Source organism: Excalfactoria chinensis, chromosome 9 (genome assembly GCF_039878825.1).
Source record: "Excalfactoria chinensis isolate bCotChi1 chromosome 9, bCotChi1.hap2, whole genome shotgun sequence".
NCBI lineage: Eukaryota > Metazoa > Chordata > Aves > Galliformes > Phasianidae > Excalfactoria > Excalfactoria chinensis.
This window is the reverse complement of record NC_092833.1, coordinates 13,073,533-13,097,472: the sequence shown is the minus strand read 5'-3', so window position 1 is coordinate 13,097,472 and position 23,940 is coordinate 13,073,533. Positions and strand designations below refer to the sequence as shown.

The 23,940-nt window shown below is 49.3% G+C and overlaps 1 protein-coding gene across 31 annotated transcripts in view; it reads left to right on the top strand.

The window, feature by feature from the left end:
• Positions 1-23,302, top strand: part of SOX2 (SRY-box transcription factor 2) — an 80,279-nt gene extending 56,977 nt beyond the window's left edge. For 3 of the 31 annotated variants that reach the window (XR_011904720.1, XR_011904718.1, XM_072345005.1), the window contains exons 2-7: positions 10,969-11,084; positions 11,866-12,001; positions 15,517-15,584; positions 17,035-17,099; positions 19,569-20,716; positions 21,728-23,287. Coding sequence is in view for 24 of the 31 variants with exons in the window: in XM_072345005.1 (XP_072201106.1) it covers positions 10,969-10,975 (7 nt within the window). In the remaining 7 variants the exon portion in view is untranslated. Of the gene's footprint in view, positions 1-10,968; positions 11,272-11,865; positions 12,002-14,264; positions 14,544-15,516; positions 15,585-17,034; positions 17,109-19,568 lie in introns of those variants that run through there. The other 28 variants (XR_011904722.1, XR_011904721.1, XM_072345021.1 and 25 more) reach the window with 27 other exon arrangements.
• Positions 23,303-23,940: the final 638 nt, after the last annotated feature.

Sequence of the window (23,940 nt, the reverse complement as noted above, 5' to 3'; positions counted from 1 at the left end):
GCCGAGCGCTGTGGAACATTTTCTGCGATATTATGGAGAATTAATTTGTAAACACAAAAGCAGCCCGAGGTTTGGGTGGCTCTGAATTCGCTGCTAAGCGCCGACACGGGGCCCCGGCCCGCCGGCACCTTGCTCACTTCTCTCCCGTTGAGAACGAAGTTTGCGCGCCTCTCGCAGTGTTTGTGCGCTCCGGTTTTACCAGCACAAGTGAGGATGCGACAAGCCCGCTCGCGCTGTCCGCTCTATACTTTTAACGCTAGCATATTGTTTGATTACTAATTCGAGTTAATATGATCTTTATGGCAACATAACAGTGGATAATTGGCCCTTTTTCTGAACAACAATGTAAATCACAATCGCTTTATTATTTAATAACGTCAAACGCTTCGTTGGATTGGCCCCGACAGAGAAGACCTTTTCTTTCTAGGCAGTGTTGTTGAGAAAGAACAATGCAGATCTAATTGTGGAGATTTCAGAAGTTGGCTCCTGTAAATGAACAGCTTAGATATGGAAGTTCCAGCAGATGTCTGCACTTTTCCCTGTGACAAACCTTGTAACCCCCCTTCCTCCCCCACTGCCCCGTCCTCCCCCCTCCCCGACTTATTGAAGATTTTTTGTTCTCACATCCTAGCAACAACCTAAATCTTCCCGCAGCAATACCCTCTCTCCCCTGGTTGCTACCCAGCCCTCAGCTGGCAGCCTTCGAGCTCCAAATTAGCGCCTGGCCCGAGGAGCGCTCGCTGCTCGCCCCGTGCCCCCCCGGGCAGCTGCGGGCGTTTTTCGGCTCGGCGAAAGGGAAGGGGGCCCCGGGGGAGGGGGAGGTTGGTGTCTTGTCACCCTCCTGCCAGCCTTGCGGACGTGCCCGGGACTGAGTCTGCAACAGTTTGGAGGAGGCTGCGAGTTGCACAGGGAATACGTCAGGGCCTGTCCGGCCCGGGGATGTGCGATCCCCGGAATCCCTTTGGGGGTTCCCCCTCTGCTCTGCGGGGCCCCTCAGCTTGGCGTCCCCCCACCGGCCCAAACCCTCGCGGTGTCCCTTCTCCGGGGGGGAATCGGAGACTCCGCGGGACGACTCCGAGGGGAAGTTGCGCTGTTTCTTGCGCGGCTCTGCGCGTAGCCCCGATCCCCTCCGAAAGCCCCGGGCTGCGCGCTTTGGGCTCTGCGCGAAATTTTCTCTCGCGCTTGAGGCTGGGACGAGCCCTGCGCGGCAGAGTCCTCTCCCTACCGCCCCACCCGCTTCTTAGAGGGCCGATCTGCTGGGAAGAGTGATCTGGAAAACTTTGGCCGAGGGGAGCTGGCAGCGATGCCGAGCCCCTGCCCCGTCCCGTTGCCCCCCCGGGCGCCGAACAATGCGCGCTTTGATGCGCGCGGGGCACCGTCAGCGGGAGATTAGGGCGATGTGTGTCGGCCCTCCGCGCAAGCAGGGCTGTCAGGAGATGGGGCACAGATACAAATACGGCAGATTTTCTCTCTCTCTCTCTTTTTTTTTTTTTTTTTTTTTTTTTTAATTGAAACGAAGAGGCCGGGAAAATTGTGGCTCATTTCCATCTGCAGCGCCCTCCGGTGCGCTCCCACCACCGTGTCCGGAGCTCCCATTTCCAGTCCCAGGAACGCGGGCTCGCGGTCCCCGTACCCTGCCCGGGGCGGTTCGGGTTTGTGTGGTTGCGAGAACCCACTCGAGGCAAGTGGTGAAACGCAGATCGCTGAGATTCCCCGCAACGAATGCAATGAATCGGACTCACAATCCCTGCCTGCAGCCCGGGGAAGGGGGTCCTCGATGCCTGTTGACCTTTGCAGAGGAAATCTTGTTTTTTTATTTTATTTTATTATTATTATTTTTTTTTTAACTCAGTTGTTTGTTTAGTTTTACCTTTCCGGGCTTGTTGATTTAGTTGGCAACTTTGTCATCACCTGGCGCGGGCAGCAGCGCGCCCGTCGGCTGCTGCCGTGGGAGCAGGTGGGGGTTACGGGGCCGGGGGGGGGTCGGCGGGGCTCTCCCGGTGGCAGCGGCGTGCCAGGGGTTAAGGGCTCCCGCTGCTGGGCTGAGAGCGGCCGTGGGTGAAACTTCCCCGAATAACACCAACGGGACGGAGCCGCCCCCGGGTCCCCGGGCTGCACTGGGCCGGGTCGGGCCGGGCCGAGCCGGGCCGGGGGCGGGGAGGGCTTCTGCTGCCGCCACTCCTCCCCGTAATGAGCTCATTTCCATGTCTGCACCTCCCGCAACTGTGAGAAAATCCGCCGGGCCAGGCAGCGTGCCGATGCGGCCGGGGCTGCCCCGGTCTCCCCGGTGACAGCGGCCGCCTGGGAGAGCCGAGCCGGCGGGTGGGAACAAAATAAAGAAAATAAATAAAGAAAAAAAAAAACCGTCCCCCCTTGCAACTTCGGTCCTCCGCGGCTCCTCGCGGGGCGCTGCTTCCCGAAGGGAGGTGGGGAGGGTGCGTGGGGGGACGGGGACGCCGCCACGCGAGGCTTCCGTGGGGTGCGCCCCGATAGCCGGAGCCCGGGGCGGGGGTACTGGGACGGTGGGGAAGGGGGAAGGGAGCCCAGAGCCCCGCACTTATCTGTAACAAGATGTATAAATATCAAAGTGAAGGAGCCCGAGTAAGTCTTTCTAGAAGCGAGGAGGAAGCTTAAGCAGCTTTCTTTAATGGTGATTTGTAGCTCTGTAAGGGGCACGGATAGCAAATACCCTGCAGGTGCATGTTGTAACACTGCCATCCGGACTTTAATGTAGATTACTCTCCAACTCGTTTGATCGGTCCTTTGAAACCCTTTACAATTGCCTGTGACGAACCGCCAGTCTCAGTTTTTTTTCTTTGAATAATGCCTTAAGGGTAAGTCCTCGGGGCTTTTAAAGATCTCCAGCACATAGAAAAAAATCACGTTAGATTTCACTTTAGAGCGTGGGTCCGCGTCTCTCAACTCAGGGCTGTTAACAGGCATCTTTTAAATCATTAATCATTTAATCACCACCAACTTTACTCGGGAAGGGCGATGCTCGCGGGGATCTTCTAAAGCCCTCCGCACATCTGCATCGCTGCGGCTTTGGGAGCCGACCGCCCCGACCTGCGGTGTCCCGTCCCCCCCCCGCTCCCACCCCTGAAACGCGTGCCGGGGGCTGAGCCGGGGGAGAGAAACCGAAGGAGGGTCCGCTTCTGCCTGCCCCCCCCACCCCGCTCCCAGCAAACAGCGGCCGGGGGTGAGGGGCAGAAGGGACGAATCGCGGAGAGGGGACGCGCTGCATCCCGCAGACGGTTCTGCTCTCCCTGCACGCAGCGTTTAACCTTTCATATTTATTCGTTACTATGAATTTTTGAAAAAATGATGACTGAACTTTTGGCCCTTCCGCTTCCACAAGCGGCGCTTTGTTTCTATAAAATAAACTCGGGAGAACCAATCCCTCCCGTATCAAACCAGGGCTCTGAATTAAAGGCCCATTTGGGACACTTGAGACTACAAAGGGTTACACATAAATAAATGCCACATTTGCCTATTGCAAAAGTTTTCTCTGTCCTTTCTCAGTCGCAACAGGGGAGGAAAAGGCCGTCGTTTATTATCTCGCGCCGGGCAGGAGCAGCCCCTCCAGAATGTGCTCCGGCAGAAGAGGGACTCTTTTCTCCCCCCCTCAACAGCAGCTCCTTTTGTTCTCCAGATCTCTTTCCCAATTTCAAGCTTCACTTGCGGATCCGAAGTTTGTTTGTTAATGACGCTATTACCATCTGGCTCGCCCTACTTTCCAAAAGATATAAATCTCCCCGGTTTCATTGCCCACATTATCATTTAAGTGCCACCATCGCTGGAAGAAAAATACGCTTTCAAGGCAGCGAGTTCTCCCGCACACCCAGCGCCGGCCCCGAACGCGCTTCCCCTCCCGGCGCTGCTCGGAGCGGGGCACCGCCGCGCCTTCGGTTCGCCACCGTCGGCTTAAGTGAAGCTCTGCCCCCTGTCCGGGGCTGCTGAGTGCATCTGGCTGCCGGGAACCGTTATCTGCCGCGGGATGGGTCCTGCCCCGGGCTGCCCCCGCCCCGCACTCACGTCCCGTACAGACGCGGGGAAACCTTTCCCACCGGCGCCGCGCAGTGATGGGGAGAAAAGTTTGGGCTCCGCTCGGAGCAAAGCGGTTGCGGATTCGTGTGCGCTTGGGCATAAAGGGCCGGGGGGAGGGCGAGAGGGGATGGGGGAGGGAGCCGGGTCGGTTTGTGGATGGGCTCCACAATGACTCTATTTATTCGCCGCGATCAGCCCGGGCGGGCTGAATAGGCGAGAGAGGCACCCGGTCTTCCCAGCGCGTGGGCCCGGGGGGACCGACTCCCCGCGTTCCCATGGTCGGGGTCTGCGGGACGACCTCGCCTGCACTGCCCGAACTGCCCGCACGGCCCCGGCCCCTCTGCTCAGTGTGGGGGAAGCGTCGATCTCCATCACTTCTTTGCTGGGAAGTAATTTGGTGAGGTTTTATTGAAACATACCCATGTACACACACACCCCTAATACTGCCAAGTGAGGGGAAAGGTACTCTTCCAACACATGAAGAAACCCGGGGATTTTGTTTTTTTCCCCGAGAGATCTGATTGTTGTAAACAGTTACGGATGAAAAGAAAACTCACTGCTGATGCACTTGCAGAGCTGTGAGTGCCTGGGAGAGGACGGGGCCGAGGCAGGGGCTCACAATGTGCATCGCGTTGGGCCCTTCACAGCCACGCAGCCACGGCCCTGCACAGCCCAGGGCAGCCCAGAGGGATCTTGTTTATAAATTTATATGACGACCTTTCCTTTGTGTCTGCTCTAAAGTTGATATGGACAAATTGCAGAGGTATACAATTTAAGTAGATGCACTTTTAATCACCGATCATTAAAATGGTTATGTTAAATATACTCAATTACATGCATGACTTCACCCTAACAGTACTTTCTATTCTCCCAGCTGCTCACGTATTCCTTAACTATAGTCAGCAGAAGAAACTCGATTATTCTGAATCCATACATTTCTATGGATTTCATCAGCCTAATTAATGCTTCAGTGTGGTCCATGCCTCTGAATGGTCCCTTTGCTATTACTTGGGTAAGGAGACAGTGCAGGAATGCAGAGGGGCTTTCTTTCCAAGATACCCATGGGGGTCACTCTAGGACTCCAATGGCAAAGGTAGCAAGTGTTAAATGGCAGAAACATGCAGAGCAAGGGAAGGCAACGATGTAAAAAGGACATCGATACTGTAGGTAGGCCCAACAGGTCAGTGATGGTAATTAAAGTACTTAAAGAAGAAAAGGTAAATGTAGGGATTCCAAGTCACACAGTGTGCCTGGTTGAAAGTAAACAAATCAGCCCGCATGGATGCACCGTGATGGTCCTTGTGGGAAAAAAATGTTGACAGCAGATTTGCTACCGAAATTACCACCAGGGCAGTGTTTGCTGCCAGCACCAGGTTGGAGTGCCCTGGCTGCTCACTCATTTTCTTGTTGTCAAAGTGCAACACGTCCTGGAGATGCCTGTGCAGCCTGGAGGAGCTGGGTGCTCCCACGTGGCTGCATTGTGTGCACTCGTGGTCCTGGCAGTATTTCCTGCAGCCTCTGAGGTTGGTGTGCTCAGGCAGTGCAGGTGCACATGGGGATGGTAGAAGTACCTCTCCTCTCTCCCACCCTTTCTCAGCTTTCTTCCAGAATGAAGAAGCAATTCAAATAAATGGGATGCATTGCAGCTTAAGCACAAGCAGCCAATGGCTGCTTTAATAGCGCATCTTCCCATCTCAGCATTTAGTTGCATCTCAAAAGCAAGAGTGCTGCCTGCTCTTCAAGCAACCTGTTAATGAATGTGAAATTCATCAGGATGGATTTATGTTGTGTTCCCACCTGTTGTGCCAGGAAACCATCAGATCAGTCCTTTCTCTGGCTGCTGGGAAATGAGAGACTTTTCTTTCACCCACTGCCATGCCAAGGAGCCTGCACCTCTCTGCTGTTCCCCATTTGCACACTGTGGCTCAGTTGTCCTCACTGGTGTCCATGCCTCACCACAGCCTTCACCCTTCAAGTGGAGAGACAGAGCAGGAGAGATTTCAGATCCATAACCAAATTATAACCTAGGAACTTTATGCTTGTCATGCTAATTTAATGACTTTTATAGTAAGTGTAGACTTTCTGTCTTTTGAAATTAGCTCTTCAAAATGCTTTGTGTAATGACAGACACTAGACATAAGAGACAAATGCACAAGCAATAGTGGGATAATAATCTGGCAAACACTGTGCCATTTAATATTAAGATGGAGAGGGAAGTGAAGCACATCTCAGCAGATGTTTGTCACTGCCCAGGGCTGTTGGTCCTCATCTGTGCTTCGGGCTGATCCAAAATGAGGAGGTACTGAGCATGATATGGCATTTCAGTGTGATGACCCTTTGCTTTCTGGTGGTACATACACATGTTTGAGGGCTGTGAGCAGCCTGGTTTGGTTGGGCTCTGCCTGGGCCCAGCCCCTTTGCTCGGATCCCTGTGGGGCTGTATGTGTGGTGATCACATGTGTGGCCCTGAATGTACGGATCACCTCCATTCTTCAGAGCACTTCTGTGCTCCTGTGTTGTGAGCGGTCCACAAAGCTGCCCAAGAGCTGGTCCTGATAACAAAGGGAGAGATAAACCCCAAGCTATAGGTGTACTGCAGTCTGAGTAACTCTCTCATTGCCTATAATTGTAAATAAGGGAAGTTCACACGACGATCGAGTGACGGGGGAACAAGAGGCCCATTTTAATCAGGTGGTTATCTCTCCTTGGTGGAGATCAGAGCTCCATCGCTCCTGGCCTTCTCATTGTGTCCCCCCTGCTGGAAATGACAGCTCCTTCAGAAATAAGCAACTTGGTCCCTGGATGGGATTTCAGCTCCTTTGCACTACACATGTACCAATTGTGATCTTACAGCTACAGTGAAACCTCTAAACTATATACGTGTATAAACTCGGCCTCATTAAATCCCTCCTTTTGGATAGCCTCAAGGTTGGAGAGTATATTACTGTAAGCCAGAGGAGACTTAAATTATATCCAAATGGGGATTGAAATGTAGTGGTACTTAAGCACACTTCTCGTCTCAGCTACAGAGGTTTCATTTTTTCCCTTTACAGTGTTATAATATTACAAACGCAACAGTTTCCCTATGTCAAATCAAAGGATCTGAAATCCTGTTTCTTGATTCAGCCTGCAGGTCCCTTTGTGGTGGGCACAAAAACACAAAGATATGATCAAACACTGCTGTCTGACCAAAGAGAACTTATCGCTCATCTGAGAGAGCTTCCTAATTTGAAGTTAAAGCCTTCCCCTTCCTGAGTGCATGTCAGCTTTGTGCTGCCTGTGTTGTTTTCTCATGTGTACACAGCCAAACAGGGACAGTGACTGGGAGCAGGGTTACCCCCCAGCTCTGCATCCCCTGCCCACAGGTTGGTCCTTCCCATCAAAAAAAGGAAAGGTTTTAGTGGAATATTTGTGCCTATGCAGCTGCCCTGTTTCTGCAGTCCCTGTTTTTATGGGCTGCCTAGGGCACGGCGGGGACTGCGGGGGCTCTGCTGAGTGTCCCTGGAAATCAGCTCCACGGTCCCTCAGCTTGGCACTGCCTTCTCTGCCCAGTGACAGATTGCCCCGCACAGCTCCAGCTCCATCTCTCCGAAGTTGGGGTTGCTGGGAGGGGCTTGCCCGAACCCCTCACCACCCCCCCTCCCCAAACCCTTTCCAGAGCTGGCAGGAGCGTCAGTGGTTTAACCAGGCGTCACCAGGCCTTCGTTTTATCCCCGGCCCACTGGAGCGTGTGGCTTTTAGTGACTGATGGTCACAGTTGCTCTCACGGTGCGTGCTCCAGATGGGCACGTCCTGGAGGCCGGGGGGGGGGGGGGGGAAGGGAGGGAAGCTTCTGGGGGGAGGACGACACGGGTGCTTTGGAGAGGCCACGATGACACCGGGATTTGTTCTGGGTCACCCCCCCACCCTAACGACAAAGTTGAGAAACTTCTCCAGCAGTGCAGGAGAGAGTGCTTGTGTGTTGGGGTGGGGGGAAGGGGAGGAGAGGGGGAAGGCGAGGGTTGTGCTGGCAGAGCTGGGGTCAGTGTGCCCCCCCCCGCCTCTCTCTGCGCGTCATCCCCGCGCACAGCCAGCACGTTCCCAAACTTTGAAATGCCAAATCACGTTATTGCTGCGGCGGGAGGCTGCTTTCGGATCTGTGACAGCTGAGTTTTTCCTATCGATTATGTGACACTGCCGTTCATTTACACAGCTCAAAAGCTTAAAGCCACGGGAGGAGCCCCCAGTTGAACCCGAAATCCTAACAGAAAGCGAATCAACTTTCTGGCCGCTGTTTAAACTGATAGATCAGAACTTAATTCGGAGAGACAGAAAGGGAGAGAAACGACAGCACAGATTTATCTTGCCCGGCGTCTTCCTCTCAAACTTTAGAAACCGCGGCGTTGCAAACCCGGGGCCGAGATGCTAATGAGCGGCAGCGCGTTGTGTCCCCGCTCCTGTTCTTTACTGCCGAGAGCGGATCCCGGCTCTCGGGGACCTTCGCGGGTGCGCGCACGGAGCGGCGGCACTGACGGGCCGGGACCGCTCCGAGCTCATCCCGGCGCCTTTTGGTTAACGGGGGACACTTTGCTCTCCCCCCTCTCTCCCCCCCGCCCCTTCTTTGAGTTCCCTCCGTGCTGGACCTGCTGGGGGCTGTCCAAGCGGCAGCCCAGCTCCGGGTTCTGTCTGTCCCTCCTCACCCCACCCCCTGTCTTCGCCGAGGTTTCATTACTTGCTGTTAGTGCCTGGAAACAATAAAGGATGTCGGACTGGGCTTTTATTGATTATTTGTCACCCTGTATTTGTCAGTTTCAATAACTTTTCCTGAAGTTTTACTTACGGGCACTTGAGCTTTCGGATTAGGCCAGCTCTGCGGATTGCAGCGAGGGGTAATTATCCGCCGGGCTGCTTCCCCGCGGCCGGGGGGTGACGGGCAGCAGCACGCTGAGCGGGCAGGATGCAGCCGGAGCCCCCCAGAGCGCTGCGGGGCTGAGAGCCGCCCCCACTGCCCCCCGCCCGCGGCCGCCGCTCGCTCCCCACTTTGAGGCCTCCGATTGAAGCCCGGAGCCAAGGCTCGGTGTTGCAGGACGGGCTGGGATGGGAGAGCAAGAGGGCTGAGCCTCCCCTCTGGTCGTCTTCCTACCCTAATAACTTTCCTACGTCTCCCAAGCGATGCGCGCTGCTCCATACGTGCTCCAGCTCCACTCATTTGTAAGCACACGGAAGGCGAGCTCGCATAATCGCTGCTGGGCTGGCAGGGTGCCTATCGCGTACAGTGCGGTGTTTGATGTGCTGTATCTCATAGCACGGCAAGCTCGGAGACAAGCGAACACGGAGTGCCCAGTTACACAGGATTTAATTACAGCGAAATGCATTCTCCATGCTGATTAGGAGAAAAATCAATCGGGGGCTTATTTGCCACAATGAAGCAATAAAACAAACAAACAAAAAACCCAAAACAATTTATTAGAGCAATAATCTCAGCCCCAAATGGTCTAAATATTATTGTTTCTATTGCACAGAGGAAATTCAAACTGAAAGTGTTACTCAGGGAGCATCAGGGAGTCCTTTCTCATAAATCCATCAAGTTTCTAACTGATTTCCAGGGTCCTGATGCTGGCTTAGAAACCCTTGGAGCAGGGGCTGGGTTCCCCCATTTCAGGTGCGGATGTTGGCTTGCTGCATCACCTACAGGACGAGATGCTCTCTGGTCTGCAGCTGTCTGTGCCAAACCTAGCATGAGCTTCCCACCAGGGCTTACAGATTTCCTGCTTTCCAGTGATTTATACACGGAATTCCTAGAAGAGAGGAGGCCACACAAAAGATCCCCAAGCCACAGGCTGAGATAAATGCCTCGCTGTAACACAGCTAGCAAAACACCCTGAGATGTGCCAAAACCTTCCAGCTGGGACTGGGCAGGGAAGTGTCCCCTTGGAGGGTGTTGAGCTCTGAGGCCAGGCTGGGACATGAGGGGACAACGGGGGCAGCTGTGCCCTCATTTCTGCTCTCCCACGTGGAATTGCTCCCTGGCCTCAGCTGGACCCAAAACTCCTGGGGGGCTCCTGGAAAGACAGGGGGCACGCAGGGGGGAGGTGCAGGTGCGCCAGGAACTGCGGGGTCCTGGGAGCTGGAAGGCTGTGACTCAGGAGGTCCTGGTTTTGCTTTCCAGCTTTCTGTAACTCCAGTCATCTCCGTCCCGAACCGGAGGGGACCTCATTTCCTGCTCAGCGCTCTGCCAACCACAAGGTCTTTTAATAAGGCTGCCAGGGGTGCCTGGCTGCGGGAAGGACAGTCAGTGTTTGTCACCAGGGAGTGAGCTGGCATCATAGCTCTAATCTGAGTCAACAACCTGGCGAGCCCTGAGCATGACTTCATAAATCATGCTATCTAATTGAAAAGCACATGCTTGTATATACAGAGCTGTTGAAAAAGAGTGCAAAAAATAAAACGTAACAGACACTTCTGTTCTTCCCACTGGCCTATTAATCAGTCACCGGATTGTTTCAACTTAGATTATTTCATGCAGAAAAAGAAGGGGAAAACATAAAACCACCTTGTTCAGCCACAATAAAAGCACAAATGGAAAAATCCATCGCTTAAGGAGAGGTTTTGCCTTTTCCTAATAACAGGAAAACAACCTCTAAGTGTTTTGAATTGAAATAGTTTTCACGGTTAATTCAAAACTGCTGAATAATATTACCATGTCTGTGTATCTACTTGGCACTGAGGCGTGTGATGTTTCACAGCGATTTAACCAGTTCTGAGTGGAGAAGTCCCTTGCAGTTTCCGTGTTCACTTTTATTTCAGTGCTGGTTGGTGCACACGTGCTGGCCTTCCTTGTTCTCTTCCTTCTAGTGGAAATGAAAGATGAATCTGTGACAAAACAGCAGATCTGTGCGGTTTGCTTCTCACACACAAACCTGCGTTGTTTTCCACCTTCAGGAGCTGAGGGATCGTGTTGTTCCAGAGCCGCATCTGCAGCCCCCTCAACCTCCTCAGCCCTGAGGAGAGGCTGAACACATCTGAATATTTCTATTCAACTCTGCAAACAGACGGAGGTACTCCAAAGCTGTGTGTGAGACCAGATGACGTGAAACTTTTGGCCATTCAACCCCTGTTCAGCTGTAGTCCAGAAGCAGGCAGCTCATAGCAGCCTGGGGATGCTGATGGAAGGTTGGCCATCGGAAGCCTAAGCAGGTTTTTCCCCACTAACACTGCGTGCCGGTCTGCGCTCCCTTTCAAAAGGTTCTCTTTAAGTATAGGAACACTTGAATAATTTGCATAAAAGCTTCATCTCTTGTACAAGATTGCTTGGAAGTGAAGCAGCGGCAGTTTTCCCCTATTGTTTTAGGAACAGAGAGTGCACTTTGTTTTCTTGTTTACTCAGTGCACTTCCTGACTCCTTGTTGCATTTCTGTCAGCATCACGGGACCTTGCTTACCTGGGACATCTGATAAGTGTGAAATGGGTCATGTTCAAAGTACCTGAGAAAAACAACAGTAATGGTGTCTCACAACTTTTCATTTTCTTTTTTTTTTTGCTCTTGTTAAATAATATTTCACGGTGCATTAAGTGGGTTACTCAGACTCTTCTGAAGGGACCACAGCAGCACATTGCTGCATGCTCAGTGCTGTCGTCAGGCTGTTAGTTCTTAACTGGAGAAAAGCTGGAATCCTTTCCTGAGCCTTTCCTCAGTTTGTTCTGAATTCGACAAAAAATGGCAATAATTTGGAGACAGATAGAAAGGAAAAATAGAAATGATTTTGCAGTAAGCCCTTTAGGGTGCCACTCCTGACCAGATATTAGAAGTGCTAAATCCATTGAACATTGCTTTTCCAGAAGCTGAAATGTTTTCAGCCAAACCGATTTCTTGCCGGCAGCTTCGGATGCTGTAGCTGGAACCAGAGCAGCCCGAGTAGAGAAGCAAACAATTAAAACATTTACATGTTTGCTTCTTGATAGACATCTCTACGAGGTAGGTTTTAACGTTCCTTTTTTTTTTAGCTTTTCCCTCTTAATTTTTTTTTTTCCCCGTGGTAAGAAGGATAAGCTTGGAGTGCCCAGTCACCGTGGTAACTGCCAGAAAAATTCTCCTGAAGTTTGAAGGGGTCAGCGCACGGGGTCAACAACTCTGGCCTCTCCCCGCGCCGGGGCTGCAGGCTCCGTCCCGCGGCCGGGCCGTAGCGCGGGCTCAGCCCTGGGAGGTGGGCCGCTCCCGCTCTGATATAAATTTTTTGAGTCAGTTCACGGCCTGGGCTCTCCAGGTGGCCTCCAAAATCGATCGTGACCTCGTGACCCTGTCTAACGGAGGCATAGCATCCAACCTAAGTAAGGATTTAGGCAGGAGCGACAGCTTTCCGCTGAGTGTTATTGGGGACAGTGCAAACAGTTTTGGAAGCGAGGAGGTAGGTATGAGGAGCCGAGGTCATTAAAGGCATATTAAAAAACAATTTTAAACATCCTCGTTAGTGGAAAGTTTGTATTAGCATTAACCATTCCTCAAATAAACTGTTCTGTTGAGGAGCCCTTTTTTTCTCCCTAACAATGTCAAATCGAGCACGAACACAGGAAAAATGAGCACTTTATATATTCCAAACCAAACTCATATTTTGATTTTTAACTTATAAACCAAGGTGGCTGATGTGTGGTGAGACAGGCTCCTGGGAAGCACTCTTTTGCTTTAATATCCTAAAACCCAGGAGATGGTTTATTAAGCAATATGTTTATTTTAGGGAGGAATATCTCTAATGCATGCGTTCTTTTTAGATTCAAGGAGCTCTTAATTGGTGTAAATTTATTTTTAAACTGGGAAATTAAGTCACACTCAGAATGGAATGAAAGTAGGAGAGTTTCACAGGCTTCCTTTGCTGATCTGTAATTCAAACGGACAAGCCACAGCTTTGGGTGTACATGTTTTTGCAGAAGAAAATTTTCACCTTGCTAAAAGAGAATAGAGAAAATTACATTTTTCCTGTAAGATTTTAAGCAACAAACCGTTGGGGTGGGGAGAAAGGTAGGCTGCTGCAGAGGTCTGATTTTGTTAAAACAAATCTATAAACTTGTCCTCTGAGCAAGAGGATTTGCTGTCCTGGTTGATTACCACCCCTGCAAGCCCCCAGCTCTGCACACCGTGCCCACAATCACAGTCACCAGGTGAGTAAGTGGAACTGCACGGAGGAGCAAAGTCCAGTCTCCAAGGAGGAAAATGCTCTCAAACTCTGAGTGACTTTAAAACTGCTCTGAAGGAAGAAAATTGCATTAATGTTTGTTCCCAGTCTTGGAAACATTACACAAACTTATCCCAGTGGGAATCCTGCCCAAAGACTTCCTGTGCTCCTCGTACTAAATGGCATCGCCCTGCCAGGCAGTGCCATCCACTGCAACAGCGAGAGCCTCTCACTTGGACTGCGGTAAAGCCTGGCTCTGCACAAAGCCCAGAACCGGGGCTGCCTGTTGGCCAAGGTTCTGCCTCTTGGGGCTGCCATAATCTGCCCATAGGGGTTATCTGAAGAGCAGGAGATGAATTGGTGCTAATAGGAGGGGCAGAACTGTGCCCTAAATAGTGTGAGGCCCAGACCTATGCATGCAGTATTAGTGGCAAGATTTGCTCTAATTCCATCCTCACTACTGCCCATAGTTTGTTGCTGTTGGTTTTTGATAGAACTGTACTAGAACCAATTTATTTGCATTAGCAAGCATGTTGGTTCAGGGAAGTGCCCTCTATGACTAAGCTTGGCAAGGCAGAGCTCACAGTCCTTGATGAGGATCAGCATCAGCGAATTTGCTTGGTTTTCAGAAAAAAGCATTTAAAAATAGGAACTGTGAGCAGCTGCAAGGTGAATCCTCAGCGTGTCAAAAGCAACTGCAGAATTTTTAGCAGCTTTTTTTTTTTTTTTTTCTTTTAAATATATATTCATGTCTTCTTTGTAAAGTGAGCATACAGTGTCCCAGTTCCACCGGACAAGCAGGCTGGATGATCCAACCATCTGAAGCAGAGGGTTCAACCATTGCACTGAAAATGGACGAAATTACCCCAAACTTTCTCAAAAGACTTGGGAGGAGGAATCGTTAGCAGAGGGAGCGACAAGGGGGTCTCAAGACCTTTTACTTGCTGCAGATTCTTTTGAGTTGAACGTTACAGATCCTGTCCAATTTATAATCAACTGCAGGTCTACAAATGCTGCCTGATACAGGCCCCTGGGTTTGCATCTTTTGTAACTCTCTGCCCTTTTTTTTAGTCGTTCATCTCATACAGCTGGGATGTGGTGTGTGTTGGCGGTTGCTGCACTGGGACTGCTCATCTTCCTTGGCCCCTTCAGATCTGGGAAGTTCTCACTCCCAATCATTTGATTCCATGAAATACCTTCTGAAGTGCAGGCTGCTTTCATTTGAACAGAACGATATACATGAATGGGCTTAACACAGCGTTAGAGACGAGCGGTCGGAATCAGCAAGGGCTCTGGGCTGGTGGTTCCCAGCCTCTATCATATGGATCACTGCTAATCCATGGGGCCTTGGTGAGTTTGCTGCAGGTGGTCTGTGGAGCTGTATTAAATAATAACGCTCATGGTCTTCAATTAAAATTTTGATGAGAAGAGTGTGTGGCAGCCCGCACTCAAGTCTGAGAGCTGAGAGTGATCTGCCGGCCTGAAAGGTCTGAGGATGTCTGCTTTGCAGGACTGTGTCTCAGCCTGTGGTCCATCAGGCAGCAGAAAATATTTTCAGATTAATTACACGTGCGGCAAATGAGCGTGCTTTCTCACTCAGGCAAGTGAGCAAGCAAAAGAAAAACAAAACAGCAAAAAACAAAGCACTTCAAAACAAAGCGAGGAAAATAAATGCTATAAATTAACATTGAAGCCTGAGCCTAGCTGGTGCTTGTTTTTATCTGAAAACCGCATTTCCAGTGCTGCTGAGTGGGAAGCGCCGCTCAGCCCAGAGCAGGGCTGGAGAAGCTCTGCGCTCACCGGAGGAAGCAGCGAGGGCAAGTGGGCAGCCGGGCTGACAGGTGTGCTGCCAGGAGGTGCCGAACAAGTGCTGCACTTCCTTCTCCTTTTCTTTGCCTCTCCTCTCTGCTTAAAGTGTCTGCGTGGCTGGCGTGCAGAGGAAAAGTCGAACTAATTCTGATGCTTTTCCCTGTTCTGGGCAGACTAAGTCAGAGAAAGCACTTAGGGCAGCCTCTGCAGAAGGGTTACAATGTAGGTTGATACTTTAGGAGCTATAGGAAGTTCTTAATCCTTCACTGCCTACGGGACTGTCATTTATAGGCCTGCTATTGTCTCATCTTTTATAAGGATGTTTCCTTACATTAAGGCTCCAAGAGCAACCAAGGCCATTGTTCACTGCTGTTTCAGCTTGTGGCTTAATGCACATCTAATATTTTGCCTCTGCTTTCACTACTCCCCTACACAGCAGACTGTACCTACCCACTGCTTTAGGTGACATCATTCTGAAAATATTCATTCCTGCATTTCATTTCTTTTTGTTTAGGTTTGGTTTTTCTTTTCCTCCAGATTTGTCGGCACATCTTGATCTTGCATCAGCCTCATTTATTACAGGTAATGTGGTAAAGCGTGAGGAACTGTATGTGTTTAGTTGCTCATCTCATGTATAGAGCAGACACACAAACACACTTCCTTCTTATAACAGAAACAAGTTAGTGCTAAATTTCTACCGGTCAAAATCTTTATTTATAATCTAAATTAAAGTCTATCTTACCATATAATGGGAATGAAGTTGCCCATGAGCAAACGAAATGGAAGTGCAGATTATTTTGGTCTTGTACAATTTTGCTTAAGATAAGCTGTAATAAAGGCAGGTGATCTGGTGACAGGATGATGTTCTGCCTTCCTGCTCTGCCTTGTGTGTATTTCAGACCTTTGCTAGAGCTCAGCACCGTGTCTATAAAATAACAATCATTTCACAAAGCGCTTTTTTATGCCTGAAAGTTTTGCTGTCTGCGATCACCAGTGGGCAGAGCAGACAGGAACGTGTAATGCGCTCCTTCCTGATGTCAAGTTGCGCCCTGCTTAGCAGTTCCTCTTGCTGTTTAGTTGCTCGTGTAGTTTCCAGTTATGTAACCCATCTCGTTTTGTGAATATGTGAATGTAACAGCTGTCATTGTCAGCAGTGCTGGTGTGGTTTCTTTTTTTTTTGTTTCTTTTTTTTTTTTTTTTTGGCAAGCTGGCATTACTCATCAGTCTCATGGCAGTTTTGTTTGAAAAATGCTTGTGCTAGAAAAAGTGGATTTATCAGCTCAGCACTGTATGGTGCTAGCATGCAGCACAACAAAAGACAAGTGCTCATTTCAGTAACGCTTGCAGCATTTCATGGGGCCCCCAAATAGGCTGAACAAGGCTTCTCTGGCAGCTAAACCGAAGTACAGTGGGAAACTGTTAAAGTGGCAGTGTCACTGCCTGGAAAACAGCCTCTGTTTTCTCCCATCAGAGATCGCTGCTTTCTGCGTTGTTTATTTGTTTGTTTAAAGACTATTTACTGCAGTAGGAATTTTTTTTTTGAACACTATAGAGAAGGACACCAAGGAGTGTTTTTTTTCTCGCTGTTTCTTGGAGCGCAGACCAAGCTGTCAGTCTGTCCTTCTCAAAGTGGCTCTGTCATACGAGGAAAACTAAGACGCTTGTGGCTTTTACAAGTAGTGCTATAAAGTCAGTCCTGTTGCAGCCTTTCAAGGAGATCTCATTCCCTGTTGAAAGCAGTTTCTTTCAGAATGTTTGCCACACTTCCAGTTTCTTTCGGAGCTGCTCTTCCAGAATGCAAATACAACTTGGGTAGTGTTCTGTATTTAATTGAATGTGTCAGGTTGTTAAAATCATAGTTTAAAAACAGTGCTACATACTGCAAATGTGTCAAACCCTTTGTTTGCAGACATTTATAAAACAAATGCATTTTTCAGTATTTATTTATTCTGTCTGATTGCATTCCATACAGTTGGGGAAGATAAACAAGTGAGTTCCATTTTGGCTTATAAATTGTCTTTTACTTTTTCAGGCAAGATTCCATGGAGCCTGGGTGACTTCAGAAGGAGAAACTTATTAGAAGAAATCTTTGCCATTGTATGTATAGTAAGTTCATATACATAAAGCCATATATAAGTTCATATATATATAAGCCCATATATATAGGGCTGCATGGGAGGAATGGGCGCATGCGGTTTGATCTCATTTCACTCACTGTGGAAAGGGACAGCTGCAGCAAGCTGCCTGCTTTCTGAAGTATCAGCTGCCAGACAGTCTGTAACACCTCAGCCAGAGGTGCAGGGACCTCACCATAAGTGCAAGCTGGCCTAAGGCCATACCTGCGCATGCAAGGTGCAGATCCTTTGGGCTCGACACCTGTAGTGTGGCATCCATAAAACAGCAGCAGCAAAGCAGATACCACTGTGTGCAAAGAGCCTGCTGTGATTAACCCATCAGGGCTTATGCTTGTCTGAGGACAACTGGAGCTGTTAAGATGTTTGCCTTGCAGTACCCAGAAAGCTGGATACCTCTTGGAGTGGTTCTGAATGGTTACATACAAATTGGAGACACTGGTATCCTTCCAGACCCAGCAGAAATGCCTCAGGGAAGCAAGGAAGTAGTTTAGCACTTCCTCAGCAAGAGCAAACCTGAAAGCCATTGAGGAGCAGGCTGGGAAACAAAGCTTGGCTGAAGACCTCTCATCACTGACACTCACATGCTTCCATCTTGGGCTGCTGGAGAGTGGCGTGTCCTTCATGACTCACCATACTCTCGCAGTTGTAGCTCATCTTCTGGTGCATGGCTGAGCACAGAGGGCCAGTTATGCTGCAAGACCTCAACGTAAGATGTCATCACAACAAACAATTGGAAAAACCAGGGGAGGCTGAAATCTGTGGCTGTGAAGATGGGGGTGGCTGTTTCACTATGAGATGAGGAGGAAATATTTCTCCTACACCTACCGCAGCCAGACTGCAGTTGTTGAGTTGAGTGACAAGGAAATGGGAGCCTGGGATGTCTCAGCACAAGCTTCCCTAAGCCTTGACTTGATGGGTGAGCACCTGAACACAGCCAGAGCCTGTTACATTAAAGGCTTTATAAAAGCAACAGTGCCAGGCTAACATCCACCTCCCACGTTACCGGCAGCCCCGGCAGGTGTAACGCGATCCGGCAGCCGCAGCAAGCAGATAAACAAACGGCCTTTCTGCACAGGTTGCACCTCTCCCAGCGGGGAATTGGGTTGGATGTTGTGCTAGGTCAGTGAGCTGCTATGGAAAGAGCTGTGACAACGAACAATCTCGTGCGGCTATTGTCCTTTTACTGCATAGGATTTTCCCTCAACACCTAAGGCAAGGCAGCAGAAAAAACCATTGGGGAAAGTTGGCCTCCTGCTGGATTTCCCTTGGCCAGAGAAAAAACTTCACTTCAGTGCTGCCAGGCCAGCCAGCAGCACTGAGTACTGCCCACCAGAGCTGCTCGCTTGCTCTGCCACTGGGGCTCATCTCCAGTGAGCAACATTAACCAAAGGCCTTCCCACTTGGCTACAACATATCTTCCTTCTTCACTACCAGCAGCTAAGTTACCCAGCTGCAGTACATTTCCCTTGCTGTGCAATTGAGGTAATAATGATGCATTCCCAGTAGTAGGGTCTGCGCCTTGTATGCCACATTGGGCCCGGTGGTGTGTGGGCACACTGCTCCACATCACACCAAAATGGCGTCTGCCTGCTACTGCCCCACAGCATGTGGGCACACCCTACCACACCAAAATGGCATCCGTCCTGCACTATTCTGCATCTTAAGGGCACTCCACAACAAAACTGTGGCTGTCCATCACTGTCCTGCATTGTGTGGAGCTCCACACCAAAATGGCATCCATCCTGCGCTGTCCCTGTGTGTGGCACTCCACACCAAAATGGTGTCTTTCTTGCGCTGCCTTGCAACTTGTGGGCACACCACAGCAAAACTGTGGGTGTATGGCAGTGCTTCTGCAGTGTATGGGCACACCACACCTAAATGGTGGCGGTCCAGCATTGCACCAAAGCATTCGGCACACCACATTAAAATGGCGGCCATCCAGTGATGCTCCCCTGTCCCTGCACCCCATGGGGTCCCATTCTGTCCCCAAAGCTTCCCCCTTCCCTGCCCTTTCTCCAGTTCCTCATGAGTTATGATAACATATAAGCAGCTTAGAGAATTCTTATCGGAATGAGTTGAACACAATGCGACGTTTAACTCTTAATGACAGCCACCTCTGACTGAGTGACACATTATAAATTATGTTTGAACTGGGTTGTTTTTTTCAGAGGCAGATATCCCCCTGCCACCCAGCCAGCCCTGCGAAGTTGCACTTGTGGCCTTAATCCCACTTGGATGTGTGCCCCGCTGCCTCCACTCTCCGTCACTCGGATGCTTTAGTGTTCTTGAACAAGTGAACAATCTTTGTTTCTGTACCTTATTAGGCCAGAGACCATAGCAGCAAGCGATGGCATCAGCAGGCCCCGCAGGCAGGATTCTCTGCAGACACAGCCAACCTCCAACAAACCCCTTTTTATCCTCCTGTTTCTAGGAAGAATTATGATGGTGGTGCCCTGCTGTTGATCAGTCAAATCTGTGGTGGGCCTAGAGATAAGTCCTGTAAGTGTGGTGTACTGTAAAACAGCGGCTCCCATTCATTAGTGGCTTGTGTGTAATAAACCACCCAATGGAGGGGGTTGGGGAAGAGAGGGAAAGAGCAGCTGCAGTGTGCAGGAACAAACAACACAACTCATTCTTGGGAGCCAAAACTTTCTAATTTGCTGCTGGGCTGCTGGGAGCACTCAAATTCTTTCTGATAATGTGCTTGTGCCCTCGCTGTCTCTCCCTGCATTTCTGCTCTCCAGAATCTGGAATAGTTTCACTCCGAACAACAAACGTGGATGCTGCTGAACCGGGAGGAGGAGGGGAACTCAGCAACCCAGTGTTTGCAGACTCCAGCGCAGCAAAGTGGTGGACTCAGGGCAAGTTCTGCCATGGAATGGCTGCTGTACGTGTCTGCTAGTGCAGTGGGTAAACAAAGCATCACATGGGCTGCAGGCTGAGCACGAGGCACGTGGCTGACCTGTACGTGTGTGAGGCATGCAGGAGGGACAGCATATTCCAAATGTTAGAGCCTGGTGGGATATTCAGGAACTTCCCTCAAAAAACTCAAACAAACAATACAAACCTCAAGCTGATTACAACTGAAAAATTATTTGGCTTGAACTCTCCTGTTTTTCCACAAGTTTCAGTGAGTATTTACATATTTCTACATTGCCTTGCATTGGAAACAACTTGTAAGTATGTTCATCAAAATGTCACTCAATTATAATGTAACTCATCGCACCTGTTGGAACCTCAGTAGTTACTAATTGTAACCGTGGATGTACAGCTGTGGCTGTGCTGGTGCTCAGCCTCAGACCTGACTGCCCATAGGACATTTCAAACTAGAAGTTAAAATCACTGCATGTGTTTCAGAACTGCTCTCATAGACCAAACCTTTGTGCTAAAGCTTGTACTGTCACGAGAACGGGAAATTAATTTTGGATTGATGCTGCTCAGAAGGACCATTATACCCTTGCAGGATCACAGTGACTGCTTTTTCAGTGATGTGCCAGGCTGTGATGGTGCTTGGACTGTCTCCTAACATTTCTATAGACAAGAGATACTTAAACAGCAACTCCAGGCTTGGGCCAAACTGTAAGTACTCTTTATATAGACAGGCAAAGTGTCAGACACGAAGTTTTCCACTTCAGTGCACGAGATCCGCTTGCTTTCTCTTCCCTGACCTGGAGACCTGTGGCAAGCATTGTCTGAGACAACCCTTCAAAGAGAGGTGCCTCCCTGAGCTGTCCTTTGGCCATAGCACCTAGTGGGTGGAGGCATGAATCCCCCAGTCAGACCTGTCTAAATCCTGTGCTAGACCTGGACACAAACCAGTTCTAGCAAAGATTTAGGTAGTGAAGGGACTGAAACTGGTTGCTTACCTGCCAGGCTGCACAGGGCCAGCCCTACAAGTTCTGATTGTAGCACTTTGGTATTTTTGACAAAGTCATTTGGCGTTTTGATTTTCCCATGGGACAAACAGTGGGGCAATCTAAAAATAATAAATAGCCTTCCTGCACAAATAACCTGAATCATTAGAAACTGATGCTTTGTGAGTTTGCTGGGAATCTGTTACGACTCTTATACTGTTATAGGGATGTAGTCTAACCATTGTTGGACAGAGGTAAACATGAGTAACCCAATTTTGTTCTTATACTTGGGACAGTGGAAATAGCTGAGAAATCCTAAAGTTTTTGTATCTAACCAGATGAAACTAGGGGAAATGAAATATTTCATAGTAAACTGAGGCAAAATATGCCTTAGTGATCTACAAGGCAGTCTAATTATTTTGGGTTCAAAGATATCTAATGCTGAATAATTAAATGTCTCAACCTGGTTTTCTTTTAGAAAGGGTGAATTAGTGATACTCATCCATCAGCCGGATCCAAACCATTACAACAACTGTCCTAGAAATAGGATGAGAAATAGACCAGAAACTCAGAACTCAGGCTTGCAAATAAAATGAGGTGTTGTGACTGGTTGTTCACTAATATATGTGAAAGAGGGGCTACATGTTACTTGTCTTTTGCTGTTGATGGTGTGCCCAATGCTGTACGATAGATGTTTGAACAGTATCACCTTCTGTTCTGCCTCTTTCACCTACAGGAGCAGCTCTGGTGGCGAAGGGGCAGCGTGGGGCACTGCTGGCCCCAACTTCCCACAGTGTCCATCCAGCACCTGAGGCCTCAGGCAGCACCGCATCTGTATTCTATGCCATACCCACAGCCCTGGAACCATGCAAGGAGAACAAAGTTTGTTCTAAATGTGAATTTAATGTGCTTTCAGATTTGACAGCCTTTTTTAAAAGGAAATGTTTAAATTGAACGGAAGGCACATTTGCCTCTCCAAATAAATGGAATTATGGTTCAAAGATCTGACTTAATCCTGAGGCTCTTGCACTGTGCAGTAAGTAGGAAAGAAAGGGGATTGCTCAGAGGAGCAGGGGTTAGCAGGATCAGGGGCTGTTTTATATCATCTCATTTTCCTTCTGGTATTTAATATACTTTCTTCTCAACTTGTGCTAGCTGGTTGTAAAAAGACCCGGTAGTGTCATACATTAACTAATGGCAAATAAACTACTAATTGAAACTAATGAAGTATGGTACGGGGAGTTCCCATCCAGCTTTCCTGCTAGGAAAATTTGATTACTGTTAAGCAAACAAAAATGCCATTCTTCCAGATGTATTCTCTCATACGGTTTTGTCCTTTTTCAGTTCATTTCAGGACTTTTCTCAAATGCATTTTACTTGCTAGAACTATTTGCTCTTTTTCTACTTAAAAAGAAGCGTATACAGCTGTGTTTTAAAATCGACATTGACATTTCAGTGATTTGAAGGAAGTTGTTTACACAGTAACAGTGCCATCTATATTCATTGTATCTCTACAGACAGAAGTTCTGATCAGATAAAATTAAAGTATGTATGTGATGTTTTTTGTGTGTGTTTTAATGACATCTGTATGTTACGATTTTGGTGCCTGCCCCCACGTTACCTGGATGGTTAAGGAAAGTGGAATCAATATTCTTCTCCGACATGTCAGTTTGTTCATTAACCTCAGTGCAGCTGGCTGAAATCAATGTTTTGTCTTTGAGGTATTTCTTTTTCTGCCAAAGCCCCAAGGTACACGTATTCCAGGCAGTGGCTGCATCTGCAGGACATGCTGACATGGAGAGGAACCTGGGCAGGAGGAGCACTGTGCTTAAAGGGAGCCTTCAAGAAGAGTCTCCAGCAACGATTAAAATGAAGAACGAACGTATTTTTTTTTTGTGGCAAAGTTTCCTTCATAGACTGCAAAACTATGGGTACAGAGGTTTGGATAAAGAAAGATTTACAAGCTTGATTTGGGGCTAAAACCCTCTTGTGTGGAAAAAAAAACAACTAACACAACCTAAAGAAATCCTCAGAGATGAGACAGTCCTGCTGGTGCAGTCTACATGGCGGGCACTGCATGCACTGCTGTGGTGTGGCCCTGGGAGGGAGTTTTGACCATGGCCTTCCTTCTGCTGAGGCAGAGCTTTGTGTCCTGGGCGCACCAGGGCTGCTGCTCGCTGTTGGTGTGGGCTGCTGGGTTATAGTGCGCTGTAACTGCATGACCTGCTGCTATACACACCGCTGGGAAATCAGGTTCTGTGACAGGGAACAGACCTCAATTTCCTACAATAAATCTATTATTAAAATATTCCCTTATTTTCTCCCTACTTTCCCCAAGCCAAGCTACAAGCTCCTCTTAAGTGTGTAGAGGCGGCAGGGCTCACCTTCCCACTTTGTTTATATGGTGGCTGCCAAAATAAACAGGGATGGAGGGACCCAAGCTGTCCTAGAGGCCTCAGAGAGCTCTTGGCCCCCTGGGGGCTGTCACTGAGTTCATTTTTAGTTGGGTATGGTCCCCAAAGCACCTCTTGTGATGTGCTGCTGCCAAATATGGGACAAGAGTGGATGAGGGATTGCTGTGCTGCAGACCTACGGCCCTGGAAGAGAGGACGGTGAGCAGCAAAAGAAGGGAAGGAAAGTGTTGCACCTGTGTGATGGGTAATCGCGAGGCCCGAGTGAGGCCGTGTCAGCCTTTGTCCCAGGGACTCAAACACTGCCTTTCAGCACACGTATCCTTTTTCTTCTTAAAGAAATGTATTTGGTTTTGCTCAGCCACGTGCTGCTCCATCCCAGCACAAAGCACAACACAATGCACAGCGCCTGCCTGGGGGAATTTGGGGCACTTTGCAGCTTTCAGGCGCAGGAACAAATTGTGAACTGTGGCGTTGCATCCATGTGTGAACACACACGCAGCCACCAGCAGCTGATGCTGCACACTAATCACTCTTA